The sequence below is a fragment of the Lissotriton helveticus genome, chromosome 1_1 (assembly GCF_964261635.1).
Source record: "Lissotriton helveticus chromosome 1_1, aLisHel1.1, whole genome shotgun sequence".
Taxonomy (NCBI): domain Eukaryota; kingdom Metazoa; phylum Chordata; class Amphibia; order Caudata; family Salamandridae; genus Lissotriton; species Lissotriton helveticus.
In genome coordinates this window covers 1,889,295,562-1,889,309,132 of record NC_136057.1, presented here as the reverse complement: position 1 = coordinate 1,889,309,132, position 13,571 = coordinate 1,889,295,562, and the positions used below count along the sequence as shown (strand labels likewise).

The 13,571-nt window shown below is 44.2% G+C and overlaps 1 protein-coding gene across 2 annotated transcripts in view; it reads right to left on the bottom strand.

The window, feature by feature from the left end:
- The window catches only part of LOC144754549 (dimethylaniline monooxygenase [N-oxide-forming] 2-like), a 449,605-nt gene that overhangs the window by 178,442 nt on the left and 257,592 nt on the right, over window positions 1-13,571 (bottom strand). For both annotated transcript variants that reach the window (XR_013594744.1, XM_078642484.1), the window contains exon 4: window positions 6,399-6,561. Coding sequence is in view for 1 of the 2 variants with exons in the window: in XM_078642484.1 (XP_078498610.1) it covers window positions 6,399-6,561 (163 nt within the window). In the remaining variant the exon portion in view is untranslated. The remainder of the gene's footprint in view (window positions 1-6,398; window positions 6,562-13,571) is intronic.

Genomic DNA, 13,571 nt, shown 5'->3' with positions numbered 1-13,571 from the left:
GGCCTAGTTATTGAGCTATAATAGTTTAACTCTACTGAAATAAAACTGAAAGCTCCCAACTCTTCTCCTTCCCAACTAATTCCAATACTGGATTTGACATTATTCCTTTACTAGCTTTAATGTTAAGCTGTTTCTATGCCTCTATTCAGCCGCCAGATCTCAGCCCAATTTACCTTGATATTCACAATTGACACATTGAGCCCTCTAATAATAGAGGATATAAGCCTACCAGGTAAGGAATCCTTCATAACAGACAAATCAAGCCGTATAGTGGATATCAGCCTACCAGGTAAGGAATCCTTCAAAATAGACAAATCAGAATATCTGAGGAGGAGCTTCGCGCGCAACCGAGATGGTCGCGTGAGCACAGGGCTCCCGGACCTTCGCCACCTCTGGCATTTATCCTGACTATAATCCTGGATATCACTACGGACCATCGCAGATGAAACCCAGCTGATATGATAGCTGCTTTCAAAATTTGATTTGGTCCAAGGGAACCGATTTTATGGTGATCTGACCTTTCCTGGCCTGCTCCACAGACCTGCCCCGGGCTCGAGTTGAAGAACTGCCTGGACGGTAATTGAACAACAGCGGCTTCCCTGATCCCACTTTCGACCCTGACTTGGCTTTCGGTTTCGCTTTTGGCCCGAACCCTTCTACGCAGCAGATTTGGCCCCGCCGCCCACGGATTGCTTCACTTCCCGGTCCCACTCTAGGACCGGGACTGTATATCACCGCTCGGTGTGTGACTTGGAACACGCTGTCCTTTGGTTCAGCATCTGTGGGTGATTTTGACGTAGCTATTTTCACCAGATCTTGGGGTCCCCTCGGGGCGCAGCGTCCAAAATGGCCGGCAAGCCTGAGGTTGAAAAGCGGAAGACCAAGGCTGTTCACCGTGGGGGCTCCATACAATCTAATGTCATGGACCGGTACACTCATCCCGAGGGATCTCCCAGTGGAACTGGCAAGCCTCCAGCGGACAAGGGGGATGACCTTACGGCAGACGAAGACCCGACTGCACGATATCATGGGCGCCATTGCGAGTATGCAGGCCTCAATCGGTGTGCAGTATGAAACCCTGGCGCAAAAACTGGATACAGTTGCGATCGATGTCACCTTGATCAGGGCGGACTTGGCTAAAACGAACGAAAAAGTTAAATCCCTGGACTTGAAGACTTCTAGCCTCACGACGGATGTCTCCGATCTACAAACGGAGGTCCGCGATCTACAGTCCTCTAATGACTCCTTCTCCCGTCGCTTGGAAGATTTGGAAAGTCGTTCTAGGCGGAACAACGTCCTATTGTGGGTGTCCCTGAGAATTCAGACAACTTAAATGTCGACCTTGTTGTAGAGGACCTCATCGTCAACCATCTTGCACCCAAAGGCCTGAGTAAATTGTTTGCGGTGGACCGGGCTCACAGAGTGCCGGGTGGTAAACCTAAGCTGGGTGCTACCCCGCGGCCCATCATCGCCAGGATATTTAATTTCCGTGATCGGGATGCTATCCTGCAGGCATCGCGTTTGGGTGGCCCCACGAAATTTGAGAACACGACGGTGAGTTTCTATCCCGACTTCACTCAGTTGGTGCAGAAGCAAAGAATGGGGTTTCAGGGAGTGAAGAGACGATTGAGAGACATGGACATGAAATACGCAATGCTATTTCCAGCCCGACTACGTGTGGAACATGGAGATCGGACGTTCTTCTTTGATCGCCCTGGGGCTGCAAGTGACTGGCTCGACACACTGCCCAGGCAGCGGGAACACCCTGAACATTCTGGTGGAGCTGAGGGTGGACTGATGGACCAGGAATAGTAATGTGACTTGGTTCGCTGGACTGCACATAGATCTTTTGGCATGGTTTGCGGATCCTTTAACTTGCTTTAATTGAGGTGGTCCTCCAGGAGTGGCGGGGGGGTGAGTCTTTTCCTCCTCTGGGGTTTCTCTTCGTAGATTAGTTATTTGCTAGGGCGACAGGCACACTGCAAGTTGGGGGGGCCTTTGAGTCTAACGCAGGGGTGCAGGGTGGGGGGTTTTGTTTCCTGGATAGGTTTGGGGGAGGGGGGAAGTTGTTCTTGCTTTGTTCCCTTCAAGGCACTATATTGATGGACATTTGGACTTGGCTGTTGCGACTGATGTGGGGTGGATTCTGCGACTACGTTTGGGATGGGGGTAGGGGGCTAAAATTGCTGTGTTGGAATGTTAACGGGTTGGGGGACAGGATAAAACGTGGCGTGGTGTTACAACTCTTGAGACGTCTTTCCCCTGATGTTGTGCTGTTGCAAGAAACACATCTGATGGGCAATACATGCCAGGCTCTGAACCGTAGGGGCTACCGTCTACTGGCGCACTCCGGCTTTACCACTGGCTCTAGGGGGGTGGGTATCTTGGTCAGAGTTTCTCTCCCCCTTGAGATCGATGCTGTCATCCTTGACGACAGGGGGAGATATGCCGCCATTACGGGACGTTGGCAGGGGGAGGTCGTCACTTTGCTCTCCGTTTATGTAACGCCTGGCCTTCAAAGTACGACCTTTGCTGACCTGGGGAGGGTGATACTGGGGCTCCCGGAGGGCATCCTTGTGAAGGGTGGCGATTTTAACTCTGTGGTCTCCGGACATGTCGATCGCTACCCACCCAGGGATTTTAGGAGGTCCCAATCCTGGCTGGGTGGCTTCCTTGACACTCTGGGACTAATAGATTGCTGGAGGCTGCTACACCCAGGACAATCACAATACACCTTCCACTCTGGTGCACACGGTAGTCTTTCAAGACTTGACTATATCCTGATGCCCGCAGCACAGGCCACACTTGTTAAGGAGATCAGACATTTGGCTAGGGGTATTTCAGATCACTCCCCTCTGTGGCTCATCATGGAGGCGGGACCGGGAACTGAGGGCCGGGTAGCCCCGATTAACCCATGGTGTCTCCGTGACCCTAAGATCCGTACGGAACTGATCAAATCACTCAACCATTATTTTGTGGAGAATGTGGGGTCTGTGTCATCGTCTGTCTCATGATGGGAATCCTATAAGGCGGTCATCCGCGGCCACGCCTTATCATTAATTAATAACGCTAAGAAACGTAAGTGCGAGGCAGTGGTCCGACTTGAAACTGAGATATCAGACATAGAAAGAGAGCTGGAATCTGATGTTACGCAGGACAGGTTGCACCTTCTTAGCCTCAAACAAACTGACTATAGGGCGTTGGTCACTGATGCCGCCAAGGTGATGAGTAGAGAGCAGCAGGGCCGTTTGTATGATGTGGGTGATAAGGCCGGAAAGTTGATATCCTGGTTGGACAAGAAGGAGAGGGCTAGTCGTGTGGTTCCTTTGATTGAGAGGGCGGATGGAGTGAGAGTGACTGACCCGGTCGAGATTGTGGAGTGTTTTTCTGAGTATTTTCAAACCGTATACTCCCCTGTATCGGACAGACCGGATCAGGATTTACATCTGCTTCTGAGAGACATTGCTTTGCCCCGCTTGTCGGATCTGGATAGGGAACTGATGGACGCGACACTCTCGTTGAGGAGGTCGCGACCGCAATCCGCTCTGTGAGATTGGGATAAGGCCACGGGTCCGAATGGACTTCCCATCGAACTCTATAAGCTGCGCCCAGACAAAATAGCTCCACATCTTCGCTCGATGTTTTTAGAATCGCTAGACGCGGGTACCCTTCCATCCGACCAAAGACTCACGTCTATCGTCGTGATTCACAAGGAAGGGAAGCCGCGCGATTGCTGCGCGCCTTACAGGCCCATCTCGCTCCTAAACGCTGAGCCTAAGATCCTCGCGAAAGTGCTTGCGAACTGTTTAATCTCTGTTGTCTGCGACCTGATCCATCCGGATCAGTCCGGATTTATCCCGCACCGGAACACGGCGCTGAACCTCCGGCGTCTACATGTCGCCCTTGCGAGAGCGTCCTCGCTGAGTGAATCGGCCATTTTGGCTTCTTTGGACGCCACAATGGCGTTTGATACGCTGGAATGGTCATATCTCTGGGCTGTCCTTGCCAAGTTTGGTTTTGGCCCTGTTTTCACCAGTTGGGTTAAACTACTATATCAAGACCCCTTGGCCCAGGTGGTTGTCAATGGTCGTGTTTCTGGCTCATTTTCCCTCGGGAGGGGTACTCGCCAGGGGTGCCCATTGTTTCCGCTCCTTTTTGCTCTTGCTTTGGAACCTTTGGCGGCTTGGCTGCGCTGGGAGCCGTCAATGAAGGGTATACGCTGGACCCCTGATTTCAAGGACCGGATATCGCTTTACGCTGACGACATCCTGTTATATCTCACATCGCCTCGGAAGTCGCTAGTGGTACTGTTCGATGTCTTGACTTCCTTCGGTAAAAATTCTGGCCTTGTAATCAATTGGTCCAAGTCCTGCGTGTACGTTCTCTCGGGAGACTCTCCTCTCTTGCCGCGTGGGTGCCCAATACAGGTGGCACAGGCGGGTTTCAAGTACTTGGGGGTGTTTATCACCTTAGATTCTTTGGTTCGCTATGAACGTAACCTGCAGCCCCCGCTTCAGCGCTTACGATCCGACGTTGTGGCATGGCGTAGACTTCCGTTGTCCCCGCTAGGACGTGCGGCTCTATTTAAGATGATGTCACTGCCCCTATTTTTATATGCCCTACAGAATACTTGCGACACCATCCCGGCCAGCTATTTCCGGGAGATTGAAAGCTTGCAGCGACAACTGATATGGGGTGGACGGTCCCGCATAGCACTTGCCAAGTTGACACTTCCTTGGTATGACGGTGGAATTGCTCTCCCAGATATTAAGCGCTACTACTGGTCCTCCCAACTGGGGGCGATTAATCACGGCACGTATGATCCTGCGTCGAACCCCGCATTCGAAATGGATAGATGGTTGCTGCCTGGTGGTCACTACAACTGGGCGCTTTATACGAAATCCGCAGGGAGGCTGCTCACTGGCACTACCAAGATAGCGGTGCAAGTATGGCATCGTGTGAATGATGCCATGGGATGGAAGGATAGACTTACACGCGCTACTCCGCTTTATGCTTCCGAGAGGCTGCGCTCCCTATGGAAGACGAAAGGCTTTGATAGATAGGACATGATTTGTATATGCAGGGTGAATGATGTGTGGACTAAGGGTAGAGTTAAAACCTTCGACGAGTTGAGATTGGAGTATGACCTGAGTAACAGGGAGTTTTTTAGATACGCTCAGATCCGACACGCACTGATGGCGGTTTTCCCTCCGGGTACTGTGGTTCCGGAGGCGTCACCGCTTGAAGATCGGGTGCTGGATGGGCACGTTCCCGACAGTACGATTTCGCTTATCTATAAAAAGGTGATAAACGATAGGACCGACCTTTTGCAGCAACTTAGGGAAGCCTGGACTGGCGATGGTTTGGAGTTAGATGACGAGGACTGGCAGGTGGCCATGTCCTCGCCAAAAGAGGTTGCAATTCCGGCCCGCCTTAGGTTTGTGCAGCTTAAGATTCTCCACAGGATCTATGTTACCGGTCCGCGCTTGGTCCGTATGGGTTATGCCTCGGATGGGCTGTGCAGGCGTGGTTGTGGCCTTCCGGGCACTTTTCTTCACAAACCCTGGGAGTGCCCGGTGGTTGTTCGCTTCTGGAATCGAGCGCATGCAGTAATGGAAGAGGTCACGGGTGTTGCGTTGTTGCCTGAAGCTAGACGATGCTTGTTGAATGTTTGGGAACCAAATGACTATGACTTGTCACAGACTCAGTGGGTGACCCTCGGCAATATGATCGCTAAGAGGGATATCGCCCAGTTATGGGGCTCCCAGAGATCACCCGCAGTTCTGATATGGAAAGAAAATATGGATTGGTGTATGTTCCGGGAGAAGACGGTGTATGTGGCCCGTGATATGCCCCGCAAGTGGGGTAAGATTTGGGGTCAGTGGAACTCCTACCGGGGAGATATATGTACACCTCCCCTCACACAATTGGTGGCAGATCCTCCCTCCCCTTGACCCGACATTCCTGCTATCATGTTGCTCTGATTGTCTGCGGACTCGCTGTCTCCCTCAATCCTCCCATCCTGCAATGTCAATGATTTTATTATGTTCTTAAGCTTTCCTCCCCGCAGGCCGCTTCGCCATTCGCTTGATTGCATTGCCTTGATTATTATTTGTTGTTTATGCTGTTAAAAGTTTCAATAAAAAGAAATAAAATAATAAAAAAATAGACAAATCAAGCCGTATAATAATAGCGGAAATCAGCCTGCCAGGTAAGGAATCCTTCATAACAGACAAATCAAGCTGTATAATAATAGTGGATATCAGCTTACCGGGTTAGGAATGCTTTGTAATAGACAAATCAAACCGCATATTAATAGCGGATTGTCAGCTTACCAGGAAAGGAATCCTTCATAATAGACACATCAAGCTGTATAATAATAGCAAATATCAGCCTACCTGGAAAGGAATCCAAAGGATAGTAGGGCTCAACATGATGTCCAATGCAAAGAAGTACAGCATCAAAGATGGCTGACTCTTGTTTTCCATCCTTCTCTGTGACAATGTCCCACTGGCCTGAGGTGGCGAAATCTGGACGTTTTCTCACACTGCAAACTATGGTCTTTTTTTAGGAAACAAACCAAATCTGGGTCATTAGGTATGAGCAAATATATAAGAAGTATACAACAGCATTATAATTTCCTATACATGACATTTAGCAATCGGTATGGATCATAATGCTGATCCCATACTGTAATTTTTACTTCCAGTTGTACAAACACACCCAACATGATGTCCAAAGTAACTCTTATATGCAATACATTTCTCTTTTTGTCTATTATATCTTCCTAACTTTGACTTAGGGATGGTTAGATAAATTCAGTACCGGTTCTAGTGAAAAATATTTCCTAATAGTACACCAAGGCTACTTGTCATACCCTCCACTGCTTTCACCCAGTCCAGTCTTAGACTGGAACCTCCTCTGTATTTTAATCTTTTACTACATTGAAGTGCCTCTACTTTTCTCCATGAGGATCTTCTTACATTGCCTCTGGCATAACACTCTTAAAGAGGGCTAATCTAGTTAATAGATAAGTCATTTCTCTTATCATGATGCTTATGTTTTACATCACAGGTGTCCGATAGTGATCCGCTTAGATTGTAAAATGGAATATCAAGCATAGGAACATTGAAGTATCATAATATTGAAAGCACATTACCAAGGGAAAAAATGTTGGACGGTAACTCCATGTAGAGGAGGTATAATATTGATATATATATCATCTCACTTCTCCCTCGTGTCGGCAGAAAATACTCGGACACCCTTGCAAGCTTCAAAACAAAACAAAAAAAAGATGATTTTTTTCTTTTGAAGCTTTCTAGGGTGTCCGAGTATTTTTTGCCGACATGAGGGAGAAGTGAGATGATAGAGGGGTTTCAGGTAACCCGACTCGGACCGCCCGTTATTTGACAGCTTCTAAGCCAAACCAGGACTGGTGGTGCATATAGAGTGACGCATAAATTATGCAAAAAAGAAGGAGAGAACTCTGGGTAGTTCTCAGTTTAGGTGGAAAGCAGCTCCCGTTAGAGCACTCTCAACACCAGCGACACTCTAGATCTGCTCACCTCAAATGTCTGTTTTTCTATCAAAGTCTTTAAGCATAGGATTAGCAAAGTGCCATCCACGCCGAGGTAGAAAAGGACAAAGTCTGTTTGCCATTTCTACAGCAAAGTCTGTAAGCATAGGATTAGCACAGTGCTGTCCTTGCCGAGCTGTAAAATTACAAAAGCCATTCATCACTCCAGGCACAGTATTACAGCTTTGACCAACTCAAGCCAACCTGAAATGAGTAAAAGCCACCCCTGACACAGTGTTTCGCTCGAATTAGAGCTCTTCAGAGAGGTATAGCTTTGTCCAGACACAAGGGAGCACCCAGTATAAGTCAAAACAAAACCCTTTCAGGCATAGAGTGACGCATAAGTTGTGCAAAAAAGAAGGAGAGAACTCTGGGTAGTTCTCAGTTTAGGTGGAAAGCAGCTACTGTTAGAGCACTCTCAACACCAGCGACACTCTAGATCTGCTCACCTCAAATGTCTGTTTTTCTATCAAAGTCTTTAAGCATAGGACTTGCAAAGTGCCATCCACGCCAAGATAGAAAAGGGCAAAGTCTGTATTGTTTACAGCCCCAGGGAGGTGGTGGTCCCTGGGGCTTTTTATTAGCCTAACAGGGGGGCCCCATGAGCCCCCTTCATCACGTCGGCATAATTTGGCCCAACCGGGGGCTTAAAAAAACCACTCAGAGCCCGCACATCTTTTTTTAAATTTTGACACAGAGTCACAGATCCACTCGAGAGTCCAGAGCAAAATAAAAAAAAAGAAATGCTTTTTACCCTAGGTGCGGTCCCTGAGGGACCCACCCCAATATACCTGGAGGGGTCAGGTTATTCTGACCCTGACCCCTTTTCTTTATTATTTACTTTGTTTGTGGGACTCGGCTTCAAGCTGAGTCCCAAGATGGCATCCAACACTTCCTGATTGAAGTGTTGGCAGCCAATCAAATTTTAGTAAGGACTTGCATCCCCATATATCTATTTTTTTGTAAATTTGATATCTCAAAAACTACTGAACAGATTTACACCTAATCACAAAAAGCATGCTTTCTGGACCAATATCTAGGGTTCCGCCAAATTTGGTGTAATTCCATTCAGCAATTCAGGCTATAGCTGTGTTCAAAAAATGAAAAATCCCCAAACACATAACAAGGGGGAACATGTGTTTTGGCCCCCCCCTTTTTTCTCAGCCCCCACTTGACAGATCACCCCGAAACTCTTAACACAGCAACTGCACCAAAAAAGGGATGTTTTGTGAACATTTCTTGGAGATTCATCAAGTTATTGGCAAAACCTAAAATACTTTTCTTATGGAAATTTTGGTCATAACCATAGCTTACTAGGACCTGGGTGTTTTTCTGAAACAGATTAAAGGATTGCTCTTGTACACAACTTTCACACCCCCACAAACACTAAAACACCCAGTTAAACTAACATATATGTCAGCATATAGCAACAGGTGTCCAGACATTCACACGAAAATATATAACATTTAGTTTGTCTTCCTTTAAACAAGACAAGAAGCTTTTTTTAAAAAAAAATCAAACCATTGTGTTTGGGGTGTTTCATATGACGAATCCTCAATAAATTTTCGAAACCAATCGGAGGCTCACATCAGCTACTGTCTTAAAAGTTGTGTGGTGATCCGTCAAGTGGGTGCCAAAATGGGGGTTCCTAAATGTGTATTCCCCACGTTAATTTCATAGACATTTTAAACACAACTAAAGCCTGAACCGCTGAACGGAATGACATCAAATTTGGCAGAAAGCTCGATTTTGGTCCCCAAAGTGACCTTTTTGTAAATTGAAATATGAAGGTAAAACACAATTTGTATATATAGGGACGTGGATATAATAGTGCATTATTTATTGACATATTTATAAAATTTAGGGATTAGTTTTTTAAAGTCATTGTATAGTAAGTATATATATTTTTGTACTTCTGATATTTATAATGATTTTATCTATGGATTGACCCTAATAACTGTATGCATTAGATGAATGAACTGTCCTGTTATCACTTTGCACTTTAAATATTTATGCAAGTTTTTGCACAGACTAAGAGTCACCTTGCTGACGAACTGAAAAATATAATGGTAGATTTTTATTGCTTATTCACCTTATGGTATTGCACTATCATTATTATTTATTAGGCACTTGAATAAGTTTCACTATTATTTCATGGCGGAATACAGAGGCACTACAAGCATTTATGCATGCATTTTGTTCTTTTTATTAATTTCATGATTAGAAATTTCCGGGAAATTTATGTCTAGGAATGTTGATAATTCTGGTTGTATATTTGACAGTATGTTAAAAAATATAATGTGATCAATGAATTATTGAACCAGAAGACGTGCTCAAGCATAGTATTTCCACCATGTTTATGATATGGCGCACTGCACTTGCACTTTAAAAGGCTAAGGGTAAAGCCTTTGAGCTGTCATGTGATCAAGGGAGGGATCTCCCGAAACACGTTATGGCGGCGCTGGCTAAATAAAGCATGCACTGAATAATATCGGGTCCACGCTCGTTTGTCCGTTTGGAGAATTGGAGTGAAAGCGAGGTGTAAGGATATATATATATATATATATATATATATATATATATATATATATATATATATATATATATATATATATTCACCTCCAAACACTTATACTCGCACTCGTCCAGGAATGTTAAGTTAGCAGGTTTTATTTTATCATGGTGCCATCACAGCACACAGCATACAACCTACGCGTTTCGATCACTAGATCTTGGTCACGGTTACAAACATTTGTCCTACTTCTCTTTCAGACTTTTATACCAGTTATTCATATCAGCATGATTATGATGCATTATGGTTCTTGTAGTTACTTTTTACCAACATTTCCTTTTTTTTTTAAATTATTTTCTCACTTTTCGCATGGCATGATTTAGTGCTAAATGACATTTTCTTATATCTGGCAAGATGTTTGAAACGTATATTAGTCACAGTTCATTTATAACTAAAGTATTAGTGATTACGGCGCTACTATCGCTTAAAGCAGGAATTTCTTAGCGACTCTCTGATCAATATATGCATTTTAACATATTTTATTACCTAGCGTGTCAGTTATTTATACCCATGTGGCAAAATATATTTTATGTGTTCGCAGGATATTTACAGGACTCAGTGCCCTTAGTATGTCATATACATATGATTCAGGATCAAAATTTAGTATGCTATCCAACATCCGTTCCATCATTGCATACAGCCATTACATGTCACATTCTCTTGCTTCAATTATGATCTTAATTTATGCGCTTATACAAAGAAATATTTTAGGACTTAGTGCCTTATGTCTCTGACAGCTATACGTTTCCCAATAAATTCAATATTCATCAATATTGGCCAGTTTTCAAGAAGGTAGTTCAAATCAAAGGTGCACATAGAGTTCTTCATCCCCGTTTAATCCATACGGGATCTTTGTTTTAAATCGAATGATTAATCTTGATGATAAACGTCGTAATGTCATTAGTCTATTTCCACCTCTCTCTTTTAGAGGTACTGTTGCCAACCCACTGTAGGTTATATTTTTCCATGTCTTTTTATCATGGGTCAGCATGTGTTTGGCCATGGCATATTTGAGATCACAGTTTTCTATTGCTCGGATGTGTTCCAATATCCTTTTGTTCAATGAGCAAATAGTGCTTCCAATCTATCTCTTGCCACAGAAACATTGCAGTAGATATACAACATGTGTTGTTTTACATGTAATTGTGCTTTCCACATTGAAGATCTTTCCCTTTGGGTCTTTTAGTTTTGATAAGTTTCTTCCCACTTGGCTAACCTTACATTGGCTGCATTTTGTAAAACCATTTTGTCTCCTTTGCAGCCAATCCTTTGATTTCTTTTTATTCTCAAAATGGCTATTTACCAATTTGTCGGACAAGGATGGCGCTTTTCTAAAGGTCAATTGTGGGTGTTTGCCAAGGTCCTTGCCAATGTCTGGATCTTTTTGCACAATGTGCCAATATTTTGCCAATGTCTTTCTTATCTGGTGGCTTTCTTTTGTGTACGTAAGTATCATTCTGATCTGGGCCCTTGTAACTGGTTTTTCCTGCAGGTTTTTTTTCGGAATCAATGTTTCATTTCGACTTTTTTCTCTCGCTCTCTTTTCTCCTCGTTCAATGTCACATTTATTGTATCCTCTTTTGCTAAATCTGGCTGCAGTCTCCTTAAACTTGATGTTCATTTCATTTTGATTTGAGCAGTTCCTTTTCATCCTGATGAATTCCCCATAGGGTATGTTCTTTTTCAACACTTCAGGATGAAAACTCCGTCCATGCAGGATGCTATTCGTTGCTGTTGCTTTTCTGTGGAATGTTGTTTCCAGTTGACCATTTTGCACATAGACTTTCGTGTCCAGGAATACTGTTTCACTGGTACTTATACAGTATGTGAATTTCAATCCCACCTCGTTATTATTGAGGATTTCCATATATTCAAGAAATTCATCATTAGATCCATTCCATATTATGAAAAGGTCGTCTATGAAACGCAGCCAGAGGATTACTCTGGCTACGTGTTGGTCATTTCCTTCTCTCCAAGCTACCATTTTCTCCCACCATCCCATTACTAGGTTGGCGTAGCTTGGAGAGAAGGAAACTCCCATTGCTGTCCCACAGATTTGAGAGTAGTGTGATTTGTTAAAAAGAAAAACATTGTTCCTTAGACACATTTCTATAATTTCCGTTAGCATCTTGCAATGCTTCAATTGTTCAATTGGTTTCTGTTTAAGAAAGTACTGGACAGCTGTCAGACCCAGCTTGTGACTGATTGAGGTGTAGAGCGATATGACATCGATGGTTACCAGCCGGTAACCATCCATCCACCCAATGTTCATCAAGTGTCTAAGGAAGTCCCCCGTGTCTTTTATATAAGACGGTAAGGTAGGCACCATTGGTGCTAGGAAGTAATCCACATAGTTGGCAACATTTTCATACAGAGACCCACAACTGGAAATGGTGGGTCTCCCCGGAGGTTTGTTTAGTGTCTTGTGCACTTTCGGAAGAAAGTATATTGTTGGAGTGATGGGATTTTGGTTGTTGAGGAATTGCACTTCATTTTCATTTAACAAATTTAGTTCTTGCCAATTTTTTAAACGTTTTTCCAGGTCCAATGCATTTCGTTCATTGGATTTGTACTCAGTTTTTTGTAATTTTTTGTATCACTTAACTGGCGCATGGCTTCTTTTATGTAGTCCTCTTTCTCCTGGATCACTATGTTTCCGCCTTTGTCGGCAGGTTTTATTTCCAGATTTTCATTTGCCATTAGTGCCTCCAGTGCTTTCCGTTCATCAATTGTCAAGTTTTCTTTTTTGCGTATCTTGATGTTGCTTAATTGGTCCAATTCACCATTTACCAGATCGTAAAAGGTGTCAATTTTGTTTCCTGGGTGCAAAATAGGACAAAACTTAGATTGTTTTCTGAAATTTGTTTTTGGATGACCGCTTATTTCTTGTTCCATTTCAGTCAGGACTTGGGTATCTGAGATATTTTCCCCATCTGTTTCATTGATCAGATCAAGAGCAGTTCTTAATGCTGGTATATCTTGAATTCTTAAGCCTCGATCTTCATTGGCGTTTATGACATTACTTTCAGTGTTTGGTTCCATAGTTTCTCTCCCCTGTTTCTTGAAGAATTTAGCCAACTTAATTTTTCTCACGTATTTATACAGGTCTATTTTTGTTTCCACTAGATCCCAATGTTTTTCTGGACAAAATGTTAGTCCTTTGTTTAAAAGAGCCTCTTCTGCTCTGGTTAGTACGTGTTTTGATAAGTTTATTATCAAATATGGCTCTTTTTCCTCAGGTGACTTAAGCATTCGTTACTCTGTTCCTCAGATTGTATCCCTTGTTTTTTCCTTTTGCTTCGTCTGGTTTTGCGCTTGGTTCTCCTGATGATTGGGACCCTCTCCCTCTTCCACGTCCTCTTGAGAACCCCCTTCCTCTGCTCTTACCTCTGTCTTTTGGCAATTGCTGGTCGAAATATACCA